This window comes from Protopterus annectens, chromosome 4.part1 (assembly GCF_019279795.1).
Source record: "Protopterus annectens isolate FY-2018-M chromosome 4.part1, PAN1.0, whole genome shotgun sequence".
Classification (NCBI taxonomy): Eukaryota; Metazoa; Chordata; order Ceratodontiformes; family Protopteridae; genus Protopterus; species Protopterus annectens.
The window spans coordinates 396,765,418-396,788,350 of NC_056734.1; the positions used below are offsets into that span (position 1 = coordinate 396,765,418).

At 37.7% G+C, this 22,933-nt stretch overlaps 1 protein-coding gene across 5 annotated transcripts in view; it reads left to right on the forward strand.

The window, feature by feature from the left end:
- Window positions 1–22,933, forward strand: part of LOC122800880 (LIM domain containing preferred translocation partner in lipoma) — a 3,822,027-nt gene that overhangs the window by 3,775,243 nt on the left and 23,851 nt on the right. For all 5 annotated transcript variants that reach the window (XM_044070213.1, XM_044070214.1, XM_044070215.1 and 2 more), the window contains one exon: window positions 1,975–2,095. In XM_044070213.1, coding sequence (XP_043926148.1) covers window positions 1,975–2,095 — 121 coding nt within the window. The remainder of the gene's footprint in view (window positions 1–1,974; window positions 2,096–22,933) is intronic.

The window sequence follows — 22,933 nt, forward strand, 5'->3', positions numbered from 1 at the left end:
CTTTTAAAAGTATTTATATTATGTTTCTTGATTTATAAATACAAATTTGGCAGAATTTAGTATTATTGCTCTGCCTACCTCTTGAAACTAAAAGTGCTACATTGCCATAAATAGACAAAAATGTGTTATGAAGCACCATCCCATAAGAAAACTTCCTTTACTCTGAATGGTACTGTTAGTTTTAGAACTTTTTTTTAAGAAGAAAGATGTTTTTAACGACATTGCACTGTATGCAGTGAAAAAAATGTTATTTGTATTTATTATGCAGTAATCAGGATAATTATGTTGAAACTGTGCAATATAATTTGGCAAGGCATGTTACTTCCCTTTGTTGAAATAATGCATTAACATTGGTCAGAAGGACCTAATAGCCAGTAGTACTTTAGCTGCAGATTAATTATTTTCCCCCTTTTCAATACTGTTGCAAGCTGACAAACCAGCACCTTTATGTTAATAAATTCATACCTTTTGCCTGTTATAGTGGCACCAATGTAAAGACACCTGTACAGCTTAGGTAAGGACTTGGCTATAAAAGATGAGAAGTTATCATAAACGGTACTGACAGAGCTAATTGTTTTGTGCCATTAATAGTGTGTACATGCTTGTGTGGGCCACTTATTAATGTTTACAATGAAACTCATCCAAAAACAGGTCTTAACAAATGATTTAATTAGCATTTTTAAACAGTCAGATCATTATTGATGTTTAGAAACTTCAAGAAACATTAATAGCATTCTTCTGAATGTAAAAAGTGTGGCTCTCTGATTAAATATAGACTATGAGTTGCCCTTGTAGGCTTAAAAATGAACATCATAAACATGAAGGTGCATTAATATTCCCACCAGGAAATAGGGTTTATTTGAATATCTGTTACTAACCTATCTGCCAAACATTTTGAAATGACTTGAATGGTACTCTAATCTAAAGCTTTTAGTAGTTCATGTATAATGTAGACATATAAAGCCCAAATAGGGGTCTGCTATTTGACACCCATTAATTGACTGGAGGAGAAGCGGAACTTTTTCAACCATAAAAGGTCCCCCCCAGATGCAGCTGTAATGGAGAGGAGTTGACTACATCTAGACCTTTTCCCCTCCTGTTTTCTTACCCTAAACCCATCCTAGTCCTTAATCACTCAAGATCCATCTGTTTCTCTCCCATTGTAGAACACATTCAAGGCAGTCTGGCCATGTTTGTAGGTAGAAGTATGTAATTCAGGACAATTGGCTCTTACACATAGTATCCCAGAGGTATGTGCTTCACTTCTAAAGAAAACCAAAATTTCAAAGAATAACCAAGGTATCAAGCAGCTAAAGACACTTGTTGCAACCCCTTCTAATGAATCTCAAGCCGAGGGCCATAAAAAAAATATAGAAAAGGATGTTATTCACGATTTTGCCTAGTTCAAAGTAAGGATGGCTTTTGAGGCCAGTCTTAAAGCTATTAACTCTAAACACATATCTCATGATGCTATGTTAGTATTTTTGTTTATTGTTATTTTATTAGAAACAGTAGTTTAGAAATGCTCCATTTCGTCTTCAATAATGGGTTAGATGCTCACATATCTCTCAATGTCTAAGAACAAAACATCTGGACAAATAATCAATTTCGGAGACAAATGTTAAATATTGCTGTTATAAATTTATAAGCTTACTAGAATAACAGGTTTTGCATTAGTGTGTATTTTCTGCAGGATATGAAATCTGAATTTAAAATGTATGTTGCTATTTAGTTTTTTCAGTCATCAATGATTACTAGAAAATCACAAGTTTTGTGAGGAAATTCATTGACGGTCTGGACAGCTGAGAATATTATAGCGTGCACTAAAATTCATGAATGATTATTTGAATTTGAAATGCTATAAATGTATACAGTTGAATACATTGTGCAATAAAATTATATATATTATATATTAATATGTTGTCTGAAATACGTTTAAGAGATTACTCAATATTTTTCTTTCTTTCTTTAAAGGAAATTTGCACCACGTTGCTCAGTATGTATGGAGCCAATTATGCCTGCTGCAGGACAAGAGGAGACCATTCGCATTGTGGCACTGGATAGGGATTTCCATGTGCAATGCTACCGATGTGAGGTTAGTATAGTGCTGCTGCTGTATTTCATTTAAAGCATTGCTATTGCTATTTCCTTTTATTTTTGACACATTTCTTATTATGCCAGCTGTGAATGTTTACTTTTCTACAGAAAGATGCAGTGCAAGTGGGTAGACATTTTCATTTTGTGCTTAAAATATTGGTTGTTTTGTTAGATTACATGCATTATTTTGTTAGATTATTTGCATGTAGTATATAATTTTCATACGCTGTCCAGTGCAATGCTTAGGATAGATACAGTATCTATTGCTGCCATTAAACCCCAGGTTGGTGGCTCTGTGTACTGAAACTTATATTGCAGTTACACACAGGTCTGCAGGAACTCACACTACACTTGGAACATATTTGTAGAATTGTATAGGGTTTTCTCTATTTGTGATATCTGTTTTTATGTATTTTTTGCTTCACATTTGCCATGAGTATGACTAAATACACTGCTCCCTTATAAAAGTAGCTTCCCTGAGAGTCCCAGATAAACTGCTCAAGGACTCAACTTGTAGCAGAAATTTAACGTAAGCATTTTTAAGGGGGCAAGATCCCCTCCCCTGCACTGTCATATGGAGAACAAACTCACTTCAGCCTCTAAACCTGTCTACACTTACTGTGCAGTTGTCCAAGTATAAGGAAAGGGGGAAATCCCAAACTCAAACAAACCACTTCTGATATATACATTGAAACAACACCAGCAGTGATTTTTCTATGAGAAAATAGTAATTATTCAATTCACATTGGGCAGTCTAACTTGATGAGTTGTCATCTCATTCATTAGGATCTGTGGGACATACAGTGTAACCATAGGTGCCAAGTTGACAAAGTCCTGCTGACCCCAAGCCCTATGAGTAGCCCATGGGCATTGATAATTGGTGAATATGTACTTAATAAGAGTGATGCACACTGTGGAGTGCTGGCTAGATTATAATCATATTTACATAATAGCAGATAAAGCTATAACTGCCATCCAGTGATGCACTTATGCAGCTATAGAGAATGATATTTGGATGATTTAATATACAGTTTTTAAATGGATATTAGCATGTTTTCATAACTAAGTGCATTGCCAAGTGTTCCGAATTAAGCACTGCCTCCATGAAATATTTGCATTTATTTTGTTAATGTGATGAAACTTTCAGTACAGACAAATTAAAATGAACATGGCAAAGTCTGTTCACAAGTCTTAGCTAGATTCCAATAACTAAATATATAAAGAATGTGACACTATCAACAATGGATTCACAATAGCAGATCTTATGTTATGACACATTTTGAATATGTGCTATTTGTTCATGTTTGCTTTGGAACTCATTCATATTCTGGCATACTATGAAGGGAATTAGGCTGGGCTTACTTAATGACAGCTCATCTTGGCTGCCTTGTGTTTGATGCATTTGGTTAGAGAGATATTTACAGTGTTTCCACTATGCAGATATGTATAAGCTGTATTTGCATTATTTAATAGTTCACATTTACCTTTGTGCAATACATTTGTCATTAGAAGTCTGCAGTTGTTTTAAAAATGCCATAACATGAATTATTGCTATAAATTAATTAAAATGGACATGTCCATATCCATTCATTGACATTGTAAAACTTTGTCACTAACCTAGTCAGCTCACAGCTGAGCGGTATGGCTTGACCCTAAATGGGGTGAAATGCAAGTAATAAATTATAAGGTATTTTCATGCAAAATTTTGAATATATTTAAAGAATACATTGTTGTTTATTTATTTTTGCTTTCTTCACCAGGTTAGTCCCAGTAGGATAGTGGCTTCTTCTCAGGGGGTAGCTGAAGTAATAGTTCTATGACTATGGAAAATTTGGCTAGGGCATTGGGAAACTTCCCCTACTTCCCATTGTGAATGGGACACCTTTTTCAGATGCACTTCCTGTTTCCATTCTAGTCACAGAGTAGGCCCTGAGAAATAGGGAAGCAGATGGAAAAGAAGGATGTAATAGAGTGGTGAGAAAAATGACGGATAAAGCAAGTATCAAGACCAGAGAATGTGTGCAGGAATCTGAGGAGATGTTTCAAAGAAATCTGGTGGAGATGAGTCTGCAAACAATGGATATACAATTATAACCCTCCAGTTGGTGATGCAGAGTGAGCCAGTAAATGAAGATATTCTTGGGGACATTATGGAGAAAATACAAGCAGAGGATGCAGAGACAGATGTTCTTCGTGCTTCACTGTTGCAATCATTACATTTGGATAATCCTGCTGGCAGGTTGCCCTCAGTCAGCCTGAATTCCAAAGTCTTGGGCTCTGCGTCGGCTGTTGTCGCCCCTTCCCTGACGTCATGTCATCAGGGGTATAAAAGAAGCAGCCAACGCCATTTTCTTCAGTCTTTCTTGCCACATGGTGCCCGAAGCAGAAGCAGTTCGCAAGTGCCAGTCGGCCGACTCCTGAGATTTTCGTGTTTGAATTTCAGATCCAAAGTCTTCAATAAAGCTAAGCACCCTGTTGGGGAAACTTTTTTCTTGCTCCAGACCAATGTCAGAAAAAGTAAATAATTGTATTTCTTGTGGAAAGCAAATACCTCATAAGGGCTTTCATTCTTACTGTGTTCCTTGCCTAGGCCCAGATCACAACATTTCTAGTTGTCGGTTTTGTGCTAGATTTAACCAACACACTATTAAGCGTCAGTATGGTTTTGCTTTAAACTATTTTGGACGCCGGTTTAATTATCCAGAAATGTCGTCGGATAGCCATCCGACTACCGGAGTTCAGAAAAAATGCAAAGAAAAGGAGAGAGATAAACAACCGAGGCCCAAAACCGACGACGAAGTTTCTCCAAAGCCAGTCGCTGGTTCACCGGTTCTCAGTGAGGCGCTTTCGCAGCCCCTGACAACCGTTACTTTAGAGTCGCAGGCCACTACCGACTCCCACGTGGAGTCGGCCATGCCGCTGGAAACTCGAGGTATTGGAGCCTCGGATACTATTCCCTCAGATGGGTCCGGAGCCGCTGATCAGGCACCGGCTTCTGAGGGTGTATTCAGACCTAAACATCTTTACATTAAACCAACTTCAGCTTCAAAGGCAAAGACTAAAGCACCTTCTAAAGCAAAGAAACAAACTCAAGAGCCACGTGGACAGGCCTCCATGTCCAAAAAACAAATGCTCAAAATGGCCGAAGACTTGATTACCTTGATTAGGGGTTCCCATCCCCCTCCTGATAAGAGGCCTAGGCAAGAGACTGACTGTGAATCTTCAGATCAGGTTTCTATTTCTTCTGATTCCTCTTCTGATCAGGAATATTCTCCCCCTCCCCCATGAGGATTCTGATGCTGAAGAATCTATACCTTCAGCTTCTCCTCCAGAGGACTATTCTTTTGGGGAAACCTTGCATACCATGAGGGAGCATTTCCACTGGGAGAGCCAAGATTTTTCAGAATCTAAAAAGAGGCTCAGAGATTTCCTTTTACTACCTCAACACAGGCCTCTAGCCATTCCACCTGTATTAGACATTGTAGATGTATTTTCGGAGTCTAGTCTTACCCCTGACTCCTTACCTCCAGCTCCTGTTAAGCCTGATAGATATTACAGGGTTCCTGACTCTCATAAATTCCTTTTTAAAAACCCTGCTGCAGACCCAGAGACTATTTCACAGGGTCCCAAAGGAGTTAAGGCTTCCGCTGCAAAAAAACCCTACCCCCTCTGACAGAGATTCTAGGGCACTGGATAGATGGGGGAAAAAAGGTTCACACATCTGCTACCTTGGCTATAAGGGCCTTAAACTGTCAGTTTCATATGCTCAAATATCAGCAACATGTCATGGCATTGCTTAAACAGAAAATGTTGTTAAACTCTGAATGTGCAGAAAACAAGGAAATGCAGAATATATTGCATGCAGCTGAACAAGTTGGAAAGCATACTTTGCAATGTGGTTTTGATTCTTTGGAGGCCTCCTGCAGGGCCACAGTTATAGGTTCTGTAATTAGGAGGCATGCTTGGTTAAAGGAACAAAATCTGCCTGATCATGTGAAAGTTAAATTATTAGATGCACCTTTACAGCATGATACTTTGTTTGATGTTAAGGCAGAAGAGGTGTTAAAGAAAATGGAGGACAAAGCTAAATCTATGCAAACTGTCAAAGATTTTTTTTACAAGTACAGCCACCAAGGTTTAGAAGACACTGGCCTACAAAGAATTGGTCCTTTCCTGTGTCAGACAGACCTCAAAGGGGCAGATCCAGACACCCTAGAGGCAGATCCCAGGCACAAGGTTCATACAGGTCAAAGGAATGGGATGCTTCTACCTCCAAAGTTGGAGAAGACAAATCACAACCTTACAAGAAACAGTCCCAATGACTTCCCCCTGCCTGCACCAAACACTTACCTCCTGGCAGCACCCTTAGGGGGAAAATTAGCACTTTTTTCTCAAAATTGGCACATTATAACCCAGGACAAGTGGGTTCTAAACATAGTGTCACAGGGCTACAAGTTCCATTTCCATACCCTGCCAAAGGCAAACGGCTGGCCAGATCTGCCAAAAAATCAATGGGCAGAGGCACAAAAACCAGTCTCATCCCTCATGGACATGGAGGCCATTCAGCAAGTACCAGAGCAAGAGCAGGGACAAGGATTTTACTAGACTGTTCTTGGTACCCAGAAAGGACAAGGCCTGGAGACCAGTACTGGACCTATCTATTCTGAACACATTCCTGGATATGCCAAATTTCAAAATGTTGACTTTGAAGCAGCTTCTGCCCATGCTGGGCAAGAATTCTTGGCTTGTGACTTCAGACCTAAAAGAGGCATACCTGCATGTCCCAATCAGACAATCATGCAGATGATACCTCAGATTCAAGGCTGGCTCAGTGCATTACCAATTCTCTGAACTGCCATTTGGCTTATCTACTGTGCCCAGGGTCTTTACGAAGTGCCTGGCACCAGTAATTGCATTCTGCAGACAAAGAGGGATACAAATATATCCTTACTTAGACGACTGTCTAATTCAAGCAGAGAACAAGGACATTCTTCTACAGCATCTGGTGTTTGTGAAAAGACTTCTAACATGCCTAGGGTACACAGTCAGTGAAAAGAAATCAAAACTAGTACCCTCTCAAGAAATAATATTCCTGGGTGCAAGCTTAAATACAACTGCCCAGATGGCTTATCTCATGCCAGACAAACAAAGGCAACTGACTACCTATTTCAAAATGTTGGCAACAAAGGCCCAGTTATCTGCAAGAAAAATTCTGCAGGCTTTCGGCTTCATGGCATCCTGCATCCAGCTAATTCCATATGCAAGACTGAATATGAGGAAACTTCAATGGTACCCAAAAAGTGTTTGGACTCAACATTGCCACAGCCTGGAGACAATGACTTCTCTCATTCCCTGCCTGCAACAGGAGTTTTGATGGTGGGCGAAGGCTTGTCACCAGAACAAGGGATAGCCATTCACACTACCCCCAGTCAGGCAGACAGTAACAACGGATGCATCAGATTATGCCTGGGGGGCCCACATGGCAGGAAGATGCATTCAGGGCATGTGGCCCTCAAACCAAATGCATCTACATATCAATCAAAAAGATGCTAGCTATTCAAAATGCACTGACAGCCTTCAAGGACCTACTTCATCCGGGACAGCTACTGATAAAGACAGACAACACCACGGTCATGTGGTATATAAACAAACGGGGGGGGGCACACATTCTTACCCTCTTTGCAGACTAGCCATGACTTTGTGGGACACAGCATTGACTTACCAACTACATCTGCAGGCACAATTCCTGCCAGAAAAGGAAAATACTCTAGCAGACGAACTAAGCAGAAACCTCATGGATCCTCACGAGTGGCAGCTGGATCCACAAGTCTTCAGCATGATAACAAGGAGATGGGGATGCCCGGACATAGATCTATTTGCCTCCCCTCACAACTACCAACTAAAAAGATTCTGCACAAGGACTTATCACAGACGAGCATGGAAAATGGACGCAATATCTTTCAGCTGGAAAAACCTGTCAGTATATGCCTTTCCTCCACTGCCACTCCTCCCCAAGGTACTCGTAAAGGTCAGACAGGAGAAGCCAAAGATGATACTGATTGCCCCAGACTGGCTCCGCCAGTACTGGTATCCAATCCTAAGGAACTTATCTCAATGCCCAGCTTGGACCTTACCTCAAATACCCCATCTACTGTCCCAGCAAAACAATCAGATCCTGCACAGCCAACTCAGGACTTTAAACCTGGCAGCATGGCGGATAATGTAATCGTACAAAACACACCTCTCAGTAAAGCTGTAATGGATGTCATTTTGGAAGCCAGAAGGCCTAGTACTAGAAAATCTTATGCTGGGAAATGGAAGAGATTCTGTGCTTGGAACCAGGCACAAGGAACTGATACAGCTGTACCAAATATTCCTCAGATTTTGCAATACTTAACTAAGATGCTGGACAAAGGCCTATCTTTTTCATCAGTTAAAATTCATGCCTCTGCCATTTCGGCTCATTACTATACAGAGCCACCAGTCTTTTTCTCATCCTTTATTAAAGCAGTACCTCAGAGGAGCCAAAAATTTAAGGCCTCCAAGGAGATCAGCAGTATCTGCATGGGACCTCAAGTATGTCTTGGAAAATTTCATCCTGCCTCCTTTTGAGCCAGCGGCTACTGCTGATATAAAGTTTTTATCTGGGAAAACAGCTCTGCTCCTAGCAATAACTTCTGCAAGACGAGTTTCAGAGCTACAGGCACTCATGGCTGTGGAACCTATTATCATGTTTTATCCAGACAGGGTTTCTCTGAGGACAAACCCAACATTTATGCCTAAAGTGGTGTCCAGTGTGGCTGTTAACCAAACTATTCATCTAGCAACTTTTTATCCAAATCCACAGAACAAGGGGGAGAGAATTCTGCATTCCTTGGATGTACACAGACAGCTTAGATTCTACTTGGACAGAACCAAAGTTTTCAACAAGACAGAGCAATTACTAATGGCATATGCTGCAGGATCACAAGGAAAGGCTATCTCATAGCAGACTATTTCAAAGTGGAAAGGCCACTGCATTAGTTTCTGCTATTTGCAACATGGCAAGCCATTGCATAAGGGCATTAGACCACATTCAACCAGAGCTGCAGCCACTTCAGCAGCCTTTCTCAGGGGAGTGCCAACCAAACACATTTTAGAGGCTACTTGGAGTAAAGTGCACACCTTTACAAAGCACTATCGTCTGCCACTCTACTCTAAATCCAGGGCAGGCTTTGCCACTGCAGTTCTGCAGGGCCTCATAGCCGCTCCTAATGCAGTTTAGCTCCAGCCTCCCAACCATAGCTTTGGGACTCTACCCAAATGTAATGACTGCAACAGTGAAACACAAAGAACATAGTACAGTTGTGTACACTTACCATAAATGTAGATGTTCAAGTGTATTCACAGTTGCAGTCTAGGTTACCCACCCGCCACCCCCCTTTTTTCTGCTGGAACTTGTCTTTCCTTCTCTGATTTATACAACCTATGTGGTGTATTTGCTTGTAGATGAAGGTAAAGTTTATATTGGTACATGTATTTTATATATATATAAATTTTGGCTACCCATTTAGGGGGCACCTGACATCTGGAGCAAGAAAAACTGAAGAAAATGGCGTTGGCTGCTTCTTTTATACCCCTGACGACCTGACGTCAGGGAAGGGGTGACAGCAGCGGATGCAGGACCCAAGACTTTGGAATTCAGGCCGACTGAGGGCAACCTGCAAGCAGGATTACCCAAATGTAATGACTGCAACAGTGAAGTGAATACTCTCGAACGTCTACATTTATGGTAAGTGTACACAACTGTACTTTCTGAAGAATAGTGGTGAGATGCAAAATAAAAGATATGCAAAAAAGTAAAAGAAATCAAAAGGGGAGTAGCAGGAAAAAAGACAGAATAAAGTGGAAAACAGAAGTATGTGGTAAGGATTCAAAGTAAAGAAGACAAAGAAATAGACAGTTATGAAGTGTGGAATAGTTAATAGCTCCTTTGAGTGAAAACACACGAGGTAAGAGCATTTATTCTTGTTAACACAGATAGTACATTATATATGAAACTGTTTTTTCAATGGAAAATTGTCTTGGAGGATATGAAAAAAGACTGTAATCCATGGAATCTTTATGTGATAAAAGGATTTAAATGGGGAAACACAAAAGAAAATGATGCACAATTTTGAACAGAGGTGGAAAGAGAGATTTTGAAAGGACATTTGAAGACTTTATGTAATAAAATCTGGATATTGCAAAAGTTTCTGATAAAGTGGGGTTTATGGACTGGTGGATGGGGCTGTAATATTGCGTTAAACATAGAAAGTGAAAAAAATTATAGATATACCAAGCATGATAAATATGGAAGGGAATAGTGGTTTTGTAAAATCCTGACTGGGGACAACCCAGAACATTTGTTTTGTGGAAAAGAAGGACATTTGATAGGTGTCTGTGTTAAAAGAAAATTATGTGTTTGTGGGGAAATGTGACATGCAAAAAGTGAATTGAAATGTTATAAATGTAACAAAATTGGACATCTGTGGATGGATTGCAAAAATGAAAATAAGAGTAAGGAAAAAGAAAGAAGAAAATGAACAAAGAAGAAATTTTAGTAGTAGTAGAAATAGAAGCAACATTAAATGAGAAATAAAATAGAGGATATAGAAGAAAGCTCTGAAATTAGGATAATGAGGATATAGAAGAAAGCTCTAAAATAAGTGATGAAGACAAATTAGGAGGTAGTAAAAGCAAAACAATTCTATTGGAAAAAAGGTAGAAGAGAAAAAAGAATTTAAAGTGATAAGCACAGAATAAGAAAGGCAGGAAATTGATAAAAGAGAACATAATCAGCTAATGATTGGGATTGGTATAATGGTTAAGGTGTTTGACAAATACAAAGTCCAGTGATTATTCTCACCTTTGGGAGGGATATTGGCTAGGCTTAGAATGTCCTGTTAAGAAAGCTAGCCTAGTAATTAGCTATGAACTTATGAAACCGTAAATCTAAGGAAAAGGGAAAATGAAAATTTTAGCATGCTTTCTGTAAATGTGAATAGTATTAATAATCTAGTAACAAGAATAGGGGGTTTAGAGTGATGTAATACATGTAATGTAGATGTAATTATATTAAAAAAGACAAAAGATCTTTAACAAATGAAATATAGCAAACAGAGAAACCATGGGGAGGAAAGATGATCTGGAATTTGGGAAGTGAGAGATATTCTGGAATAGCCGTATTCTGTAGAAATACAGTAAAGATGTTAGATGTAACTTTAGCAAAAATTGGAAGATTAACCATTGTAGATTTAAAATTGAAATAAGTATATAAAATTATAATATATCCTTATACTGATTGTAATGAAAGAGAAAGCTTATTTCATCAGATTTTAGACTGTGTAAAGGTAAATGTGAATATTATAATAGTAGAAACTGAGATTTAAGAGGGAAGCGTAAAAAGAAAGGAACTGATATAAGAAAATGTTAGAAGTTATAAGATGTGGTAAGTTAAATCTTTGGGACACATTCATGGACTTACAAAGGGATATGTATAGAACTGAAATAGATTATTGTTTAGCATCAGAAGGTTCAATTATAAGAAAAGGGGATGTAGCTGAAACAGGATTATCTGATCATCTTGCAGTATGGCTAGAAATAAAGGAAAACAAAGAATATGTAAAATAGACAAAGAAATAAACAAGGATAAATGAAAAAAAGTATGGAATGAAGAAGGGAAGAGGTTAGTAATAAAGTTATGGAAAGATCATATTACTATGAGTACACTTTATAAAAACTGGTCTGAATGATGGATGATATTTAAACAAAAACAATATAAAAAACTTTTACATTGGCAATATGATGTGAGAAAAATAGAGAAAGAAAAATATAAAATAACATGAGATGCATTGGAAGATTTAGAATATAATGATAGAAAGTACTTTGACATAGAAAAATAATTTTATGAAAGAAATCAAGAAAAAAAGCAGAATTGTTATATAAGGGGAAAAATTATAAGGAAAATTAGAAAAAGTATCAGGTTACTACTATCTCCTTTTACTAATCTGCTTGAGTAATGAGAGAAATAAAAAAAATGTAAAAAGTGAAATAGCAAGAACTCAGGTAATGATTATGAATAGTGTAGTACAATATGTACAAGAAATGTTTAAAGGAAAACAAAAGTGAAAAAAAACCATGGAAAGTAAAAAAGTTAACAGAAAAACAGAGTAAAGAGTTAAAAAAAAAATAGACAAGTTAATATAGATTTTGCTGCAGGATCAAGTGGAATGGGGTATGAAATGTATACAAATGTAAGGAATTGAAAAAAAATAAAGATTTTGAATGGATGGTTAAATGAAGGTTTTATGTATATAAATATTATGTAGTAGAATACTTAAATTCATATGGAAGACAGTTAAAAACTGGAGACTGATAGTGTTGAATAAAAATGACTGTAGGAAGTTTGTGATATAATGCAAGAGAGATGTGAAGTTAAAATGGAAAATCTTATGGAATATATATATATATATATATATATATATATATATATATATATATATAGTATAAAGGAATTGGACTTGGAAGCTTATGGGAAATAATGAAAGACTATAAGTGAGAAAGATGGGATATTATATATGTCAGCATATGGTAATAAAGTAAAAACACCTATAAATGCCTCGTTAAGCAAAGAGGTAAATATGAAGAGCGGTTCAAAACACAGATGTCCAATGAGTTTGTATACTATTTGCATTAGTTATGATTGTGATAATATGCGAAATAAATTAGAAAATGAATGAGGTGAGGTATATAACACCTGAAGAATTAAGAATTCTAGTCCTGTTAAAATTTGGATAAAAGGAGTAATAACTTCTGCAAATGAATGTCTAGAATTGATATGGATGGCCTTAAGCAAAGAGAAAAGGAAAGGTTTTGGTGATGTAGTAAACATATATATGTCTACATATTTTATAATGAATGAAATTTCGGTGTTAGGTATAAAATTTGGGAATACAAATGTAAGTAGAATTCGATGAGAAAATCAATCAAAGAAATAAAAAAAACTTGTCTAAGATATCATTCAGAGAAGACGTATGTGATAAATTTCAGCACAGATGGTGAAATTAGCATACTTAAGGATATTTATGTTGCCAGCAGTATTTGAAAATAAATTATTGTGCATGTTTTTTTTTTCATTCATGTGGGGTTCCAGATTAAACTCAGTAAAAATGTATATGTAAATAAAGAGTAGGGAGGTTTAGGGTTAATTAATCCAGTGGTATATGCTGCTTCATTAAATTTGTACAATGTGTTAGTGGATAAATGAAAAAGATGAGAGCTTTTAAATATAAATATGATTATTTTTTAGGTATGGTAACAAAGAACAAAAGAGAAAATAGTACTTAAATGAAAAAATAAAACGTTACAAAGAAAAAATATTTTTGTGGGTAAGAAACATTGAGGCTTTAGAAAAATATAGAAATGTATAGTATAAGGATGTAATGATAAAATATTAATATGTAAAACCATGGGAGAATCTAACAGATGAAAAAATAAATCAATCCATAAAAATAAAAAACAAATAGTGTAATCAGCAAGTAGAATGTCATGATTTTTTGTGGAGACTGGTGATAGATAAATTACCAGTAAAAGAAAGTGTAGCATATAAAAAGAAAAGTAGTAGAACATGTTTACAGTGACAAGAAGAAGAAGAAACTGCAGAAGATGTGTTTTTTTGAAGTGTAAAAAAGTAAAAATGTTATGGGGAAAACTATGCAAAAAAGATTTTTTCAAAGTTATAAAAGAAGTAGATAAGCATTGATATGATTAAATATGGATATTATAAGAATCAAATTAAAGAATATGTTAAATGAGTAGACAAAATGTTGTATGGATTGTACAGAGTGAAAGAATAAACAAAATTATGTTTATTGTTAAATGGATTTTAGCATCAGTTGTTGTGTCTTTCGGCTTTTCCCAGTTAGGGGTCGCCACAGCAGAACTCCGGTCCGCTATTGATTGGCAGTAGATTTTTACATGCCGAGTTGCCAGCTCTGATTCACAACCTTCAACGAAGGTACGCCCATTCACGCATGTCTCCACACAGAAGACGCTTTAGCTGAGAATCTAACAGGACAACGTCTTACTGTGAGGTGACAATGCTACCGCAGCATCAGTATTAAGCAAAATCATATGGTGGTGATGGAAAATGTAGTGGGGGTCTAATAAGGATGAAAATTTTGTATATCTGTATGTTTGTACATTTGTACATATTTGCAAATATTATAAGTCAATTTTCTATATAAATAAAGGACCCACACACTCTTGTGATGGTTGCCGTGAGATCTTTTACATCCATCTGAGTTACCACTAACTCAAGCAGATGGGACCTCCGTTTAATATCTCACGCTTAAGAGATACTTCCAGTTGTTTGCCTTTAAATTATACATATATACATAAATGTCTTTCTTTTGTAAGTATCTTCAAAGGTGAATGGCACTGGTTTAGTTACTTTTGCTGTGAGAAGGCAAGCAATTAAGATAAGTCAATGTAATGTCTTTCTTTAAAAAGAAAATTGTGTAATCTTGTTACCCTTGGCTTTCAGAACAGAAGTGTTGACATAACATGTGTATAAGTATTTGATGTTGGTCTTAGTCCTGTCCTGTTTTGTCTTACCATGGATGACCTTGATACATTAGTGTAACTGCTATGAACATTTGTACTTGCCTCTGTATTTTAATATTTCTCTAACTTATAGTAAGGTTGTGCTCTGATTCTTCCTTACATATTCTGTCTGCATAACTAACTGATATTTTGATATTCATCTTATGTCTTCTAATTCTGGATATGTAATATATGTTTGCAGTTTTCCTTTATTGTTTAAGTATAAATTATTTATTCATTTTAAGGTATTATTGCTGGCCTTTATTTTTTGTGTGTTACACTATGGTTATTTATCTGAGTAGAAGGCTGTCATGATTTACCATTGTAGGTTAACAAGCTGTGGCTTCCATCTCCATTTAGATTACTTGTGCCTCCTGGAGTGAAAGTTGTATATTTACATTTTGCTAAGTGAAGGATGACCCAGCAACTGGTGGTGCCTACCCAAATGTATTTTTATTTTAGTTATTATTGGCACATGATTGAAATAGTTATTGGATGCGTATCAAAACTTTCAGTTAAATGCACATGTTCCTGTGAAATACAAATTATGTCTAGCCTAACCCAGTTTTTGTGTCTTGGGGAAATAATATATAAATTCAGTCAGAACTCCTACTACTGAATTGACATCTTCCATGCCAAATATTTTCATGCATTTCTACAAAAATCGACCCTTTTTTGTTAAATGTTCTCTTCTGGGCCCCCCCATACATGTCCTCACTGCTGAAAATCAAATTCCAGTCCCCACTTATAAGTAATAGTCCCTTCTGAATGCTGATTATTTCTCCCAGAATTTTCTTAAACTCCATTATAGCAGTTTTAGGTGGGATATAAATACATGCCAATGTAATCCTCCTCCTTTGCCAGTACCCCAGTAATACTACAAATCTACCACTATTATCTTTTATATCCTCTTCTATCACTATTGGAGCTCCTCTTGCAATTAATGTAAGTACTCCCTTTTTCCTTTGTTCCAGGTATCCCACTGAATAACCATCCTGAAAACCTTTCTTTATCAAATTCACATGTTCATTTCTTTCCAAATGTGGAGCGCATAGCTATTTGCACTCTACATTTTTTAACAAGTTCACTATACTTTCCGTTTTTGTATATATCTGTTAAACTACATAAATTTAAAGATAATATAAAGTGTTGTTATGTTAAAAAGTTGTTATTCCCACAGTTTATGTATAGCAGTTTTTTTCTTTGTCTAGTTCCAGCTTTTGTGTTACATGCATACACTAATGTTTGGCAGGTTGATCTTTTTAACAGTTGTTTCTTGTCACATTCATTTGAGTCTATGTCATAACTTACAAAACATTTTGTTTTATTGAAAGCCCCCAAACTAAAAAAACAAAAACAAAACACTCCAATACACTTCTAAAACCTATTAACTTAGCACTAGCACACAAAATTGTGTACTCTTCAAATGTTGAAGTTTTTCCTTTCTAATAGGACCAATTATCCCAAACTGGCTGCCACACTGACAGACTTGGGTTAACCTATAAGGAATGTTATCCATGCTATGACACGTGGGAAAGCATGAGCTTCTACTAAGTGCTATTTCTTTTCGTCTTATATTTACTTCTCTACCAGATTGGAACAACACTTGAATGCTTTCAGAGAACATTATCTCTTAACCATTGAAAAAAGGCCATTAAAAGAAAGAAGCATTCTAATCCGATGTTGGCAATTTTCATTCTATCCTCAACTGATGAGGAAAACTTTTTATTATATTCAGTGTTCTTTTTTAATTATTTGCTTTCCCTTAAAACTTGTTACTAGATAAAGCTAAAGGCCTTAATCCCATCATTCCTGTATGTAAGAGTAAGAAAAACACATACATTTTCTTGTATCGTGCTCTTTTGACCAGACTTTTTTTTATATTGCAGTGTCTACATTTCTTAAAACTGAACCAGGAGAAAGAAAAAAGGAGAAAAAGAAACAAAGGCACCTGTATACTTTACTATCCCTATTACGTTCAAAAATAGTGGAGAAGGCTTTACTTAATAGCATGCAAATTATGTCATGCATTATAGAAATACTACTTCTAAGAACAAGATTTTGTTTTACTTACAATTAACTCCTCCTTTCTTTGCTAAACATTCTTCCAAACATTAATGACATGAAGTAAGGCATATGTTTTGGAGCCCTCTACAATTTTAAAAAGTCCAATATTTTCAAGTTTTCTTGTTGTGTCATGTTGGACAAATATAATTAATACTTTGTAATCCCATATTTATTTGTCAATTTCTGAATTGCTGGTTTTCTTCCTGTTGATCTCCTTCTCCCAAATCCAGCCTCTGCTGCATTCTGAATGTACTCCCAGGTCTTCTAGTCAGCTTGTGTGCTTTTTTTCTGTCTCTCAAGCAATTTTCTTGGATTCATAGATTAGTACTAGACTAACTGCCTTTGTGAGCCATTTTAAACCTAGCCAGTTAACCAATATAAGAATCAAACCCTGTACTTTGTGTCTGTAAGGTAAACACCTTAGCCATTATGACAACCTCCTACCTTTGAAACATTGAAAAAGGTTTCATTGGTACAGTCTCTGTATTGGCTTTATTATCAGAAGAAGAACCAGCAGAATCTCCTTTTGTTTCATAGTTCAGTTTTTGTTGGACAAACTTTTGTATTTCCTCCTTATTATGTTATGCATCAAAAAATGATTTTGACCCACCAGGAAAGAATATTCTGCAAATAGCTGAAGACAGCAGTTTGACTCTCATACCTGCTTCTCAATATACAGTGACTACTAGAATAAATGTACTCCTCTTCTGTCTGGTGTACAGTAAGTAATCATTTTCTACACTCTATTGTCACGCACTTTTAGTATTTTGTCCTTCTGACAAAGGATTGCAACTTTACTGGTAAAGGTGTATGTTTCTTTCTCGTGGCCAGGTTTGGAGCATATGTACAATGTGTCCTTTCAATTAACAACATCTGCTATGAAATACCAGTCCAGGTGCTTATTTGTGCTTTCATAAACTTAATGTAGCCTGTTAGTTCCAGCTTTTCTGGTGTAGCAGAAAATCTCAGTTTTTCCTTTGTGATCTGTCTTCTAATTCTGTTATTTTTTGGAACATCTCATTTTTATCTCATAATCAGTCAGCCTTTTCTTGTATTTTATTATTAATTAGTTAATTTACTTACTTATTTGACATTTGTTTACTCGGGTGGTCCAACTGGATCTACAGCCTGTTTTCAGCAGGAGCCTGGGGAGAAAAGCTCCACGTGCAGTACAATACAAATACAGTATAGTTCACAAACAATACAAGCGATGTAAGGAATACTATACAAAAATAAGTTGATTGAACATAAAGTAGGTTACAAGATATAATAGATATCTGGACAATTTTATAAAGTTATATCCTTATAGACAATTTTATTCATTCTAACAACATATACATAGCCTGTGATTAAATAAAGTGTATAAAAATAGTATGTAAGTAGTGCAATGTATGACACTGGTTGTTATTGTACATTGTACAGACAATCCTCTCCTTCTCCCACAAAACACAAATACATGCGAGAGATGCAAAATATCGGTAAAACTGGAGGCTGAGCTCTCTCAACATAGGACTGACAAGACCACACAGGAGAAGGACACAATACACCACATACATGACATGGTACCATCACACACATCAACACTTCAAATCACACACACATACACACACAGGAACAAACTCGGAGGCAAAAATTTAAAAAAACAGAGGCCACCAAAGCAGACACCCAAACAACCAAACAACTACCACCCAACACTTGCCACATGCAACACATAGACCACACAGTCAACAGTCAAACAGTCCCCAGCCCCAAACAAGGCCAAACAAATGCCAGACTGTGATTCATATTGGGACACACTGGCGTCTCACACTGGCGTCCGCAGAAGAGACTGAGGAAAGAGAGACTGCAGTAGCTGGCTGCTCACATAGCGCCAAGCACTCACACATCAACTCAAGCACAGCAGGTACAGCAGCAGGTACAAGAGCGCAGTGTCAGTCTCACGCTGGCTGGTGTCAGCGACCTACATGATCCTGGGACAACAGGAAAGGGACAAGGGACATCGAGGAGCTCTATGTATTGACCTGACCTGCAGCATCCTCCCTGACCACCTATCCCTTCACCTAGAATGATGCCATAAGATGAGTGATGGCTTTATAATTTTCTTAAATGGCTTAAATTCTGAATTCATTCAAATTCTGTTCAATCTGTCTCTGCATGCTGACGTACTTTGGACAAACAAGGGCTGCTGCTTATGAGGGGCGGCTTGCACCTGTCGCCTGGGCTTTCCGGATGTTGGCAAGCTCTCGCCTGCCCCCCCAGCTTTTTTTTTTGCAAAGGCTCAAATTCTAAACCTACCACCCTAGAACACCAAAAGGGAAAAACTAGGGTAATGCTGCTCAAAATGCCAGTCTCAATCCTCAGATGCGCTTTTTCGAGGCCCTTCTCAATATGGGGGTGCATGGTCTGTGCTGTGACCTGTGCTGGTTGAGAGCTCCTGAGAGCACCCCAGCACTAACGGTCACACCCTCATATCATGCGTTCGGCCCCAAAATCGAGGAACACCCAACAGAAAGAGAAGTGTCCATATTCATATTCATAACCCACACCTCAAGGTTGGTCAATGATGCATGATGCGCTGATGACCATCCAGAGGCCATCCAGCCAGCAAATTAAGCAAATGCAAGACTGCTCTTTGCAGCTCTCAGCATGTTCAACTCAACAACCTCAAACTCAGGAACCCCTAAATGGATAACCTGAAAAAAACTTTAGGGATACAACATATATCCTTCTTCCATTACTAACTGACTTTACTCAGGAACACTAGCTCTGCCGAACACTCTAACCCAAAACATTTTCACCAAAAGATTCCTGGTGTCACAAGAACAATAATCACCACCATCCCACACAAAAAAATACTATATCTCATCAAATCGAAAACATGGGATCAAAATGTTTCACACCGGAGATATAATCATAAACTGGAGAGGCAGAGATCAACTAATCACAGATCAGGTCCTCATCCCTTCCCCACCTGAGCCAAAAAAGCCCACAGGAAAAAAAAAAAAAAAGCGGTCTCCTTTAAGGCCCCCTTCTAAAAGGTTTTAATTACTCAAAGAGCCAGTGGTAAACATTACTCAAACCCCTGCGAATCCATACAAATGCCTTCACTGGCCTCACAAATCACTTACAAAACTGCATCTACAAAGCAAACTAAGACTCTCTGTACCAAACAAAAACAAACAAGTCTGGTGGACCCCAGCCATAAAAGCCATAAACAAGAACTGGAAGCTACTAAGAGATAGCAAGCAAGATCAAGGTATAAAGCCTTTGAGAAAAAGAAGTAAAAACTGAAAGGTAGAGAAAAAATTGAGAGAGCAAAAAAAAAACTGAAAAATAATAAGAAAGGGGAAAGAATCATATAGTATGAAAGAGAAAGAAGGAATTCAAAGAAGCTATGCCAGATTTTAGAAGGAGGAAACTCCCAAAATTCAGAAAAGAACTGAACCTACACATATTGCCAACACTGTTCACTGACGGGTTCAATTGCTGAACCTACGATATCTAGCAAGAGACTGGCTGACAGGTTCCGATTGGAGATATCTATTCCAACTGCCCTCACTAAGAGCCTGCACAGCGCCAATGCCCACACAGCATCCCACGGACGGAGGTGAGAACTGCCCCATGGGGATGAAAAACAATCCCACTGTTAGGACCACAATAGTTAATGAGGGAATTTAGGACACCTCGGGAGTCAGGAATTAAACCCAAAGGCTCAGCAGGCGGTACCACTTGGTCCCACACCTCTGGGGCAACTTGCCCAAGGAGTGGCTAGAAGTACCTATGTGACAAGCCTTGGATAGGAATCCCCAAGCTTATGGAGATAAATTATGGGGAACTCATAAATAAAGGATCCAACTCATTGATAACAACTCAAAGAAGACAGTGCCTGGCTTTAACTTTACCAGATTTTCTTTTTTAAACTTGGTTGACTTTTGAAGACAGTGTTGAAGGCCAGCCTACCTGAAACCCAGTCCAGCCAACCTGATGAGGGCACCCCAGTCCATACCGGCCTAATCAGGACTCAAAAAAAAACAGATCAAATTGAAAGTAAGCCCATACAAGATGGGTTCATCAGCTTGAATGTAAAGCAACCCCATACAATGGAGAGACTCAAAGCCTGTCACAGAGTCAAAGCCACAGGGTGGTGTCCCACAGGGAATTCTGTTCCTGGAATCACTCTTGTTAAACATCTACTTTCAGTGTAATTCTTGGGGGCACTCAAGTCCAGCATCTTGACAAAGTCACGGCATGACTACAAAGAGCCACAATCAGAATACACATGCAACAGATGCAGACTCCAGAGCACCCTGACAGAATGGGTAAGCACAGATGACAGCCAGATGGTTAAGCATCAAAAATGCATAGTCATACCCTTTGGGAAAAACAATGCACCCTCTAGTTAATATAGGTGGCTTATGCCACCAGGCTAAAAAAAAAAGAAGGCAGCTACTCCCTAGGTGGCAAAGAGCAGACAATTGAGAGTTTGACATCTTGATTTGGAAGTTAGGAAAAAGCCTTCTATATAGCCTTCCACCATGTCATGACACATCTCTAATAAAGAGGGGGATGTCCCCCTGTATCACACACTTATTAGACCTAAGATTGAGGTTTTCATCCCGTTCGGAATGTCTCCTGACCAGACACCTGCAGCGAAAGGCTTTAAAAGCCCCTCAAGGATAAAGGGTCTCATGGATATGTCAATCAAAAAGGCCAGAAAGACTGCCAAAGCTAGGCAGTCTCAGCTCTATTGCTCAGGCTGCTGGTGCCTGCTATATGTGGACATGTGCCAGCTCTATAAGAACTGCTCATAGCTATTCAATCTGATAGAGCTTATCAGATAACACCACCCTGACTTAGACAGACTTTGCTTACCGACTTAATCGGTAATATGCTGAAAGATAAATAGCCACAAAACACTCAAGAGGAATCTTGACCGTCAAACCCGTGGGAGAGGATAAAACCTGCCACGATTTTCAGCGGAGGTGCTGAGGAATCTTGATCAAAACATGGAAGATTGACCAATGGAAACTTGTTTGGTGATATGACCACATAACTTACTTGGGAGATAAATTGCATAGGGCACATAAAGGATGTAAAGCACCTCTGTATGACAGAGGCTATGAAAAATAAAATGTTGGTCTAAGTTAGGAAAGTAATAGCTGAAGAGTTAGTGATGCAGGAAGATAGTGAGAGAGTTAAGAAGAATAGAGACATTACAGACTGAGCAGTAGCTTAAGGATATGGTATAGAAACAGAAGGATTTAGGAGAGACTTAGAATCGGGCAGTCTGTGAAGAAGTGAGATGTGACAGAAGAAGAGGATGAAGCTAGTGTGGAAAAAGAGGAAGAGCTAAACATTAGGCTGCATTTACACAGGAGCAGAACCATGTCATGTTGAGATTATTTTTTCGAGGCTTTATAGTGGATTAGGCCAGGCATAGACCTAGTAGCTAGAGGTAGTGAATTCCATCATTCCTGTCACGTGTCCAGATTTTCGTGGAATGTCCAGATTTTTGACTCATATTTTTGGTCTATTTCACATAACGTTTTAGTTTTTCCTGGAAAATCACTAATTACTCAAGTCAGAAAATAAAGGCAGATATTTTATTTTCAGACTTAATATCCTTCAAAAAATGCATGCTAATGCACAACCTTTTATTCTATCACACTTCTAAGTTTTTAAGAGCAGTATTTAAAAAGTGTCCCTATTTTTGGGCCTTTGTTCACCCATTATTTGTGGCTTTGTCCAAATTTTTTTCTGTAAGAGGTTGAGAGGTATGAATTCCATAGTTTACAGATAGAATATGAATACAGTGTGTGACCTGTTTTTTATGGGTTTTGAGATAGCTAAGAAATTTTTGTCTTCTGATCACAGGGAATCTGTTGGGTGTGTAAGGTGTGACTTGGTTGGTTAGCGCAGGGCAGGCAGTAGGCCTGAAAATAAGGTTGTGCATAGTAGATAGCTGAAGCAATTTAGTTGGGGAGTTCTAGTTAGTTGGATTACAGTGGTGTGTGATATTTAGAGTTTGTGGCAAACTTTGTTGCCACACTGTCCCATCTTGCTTAGGGTAGAAGTTTGTAATTTTTGCATTTTTATCACATCATCTGAATGTCTGTTTAAAGCTTCTTCCATTTTTCCAGCCTTT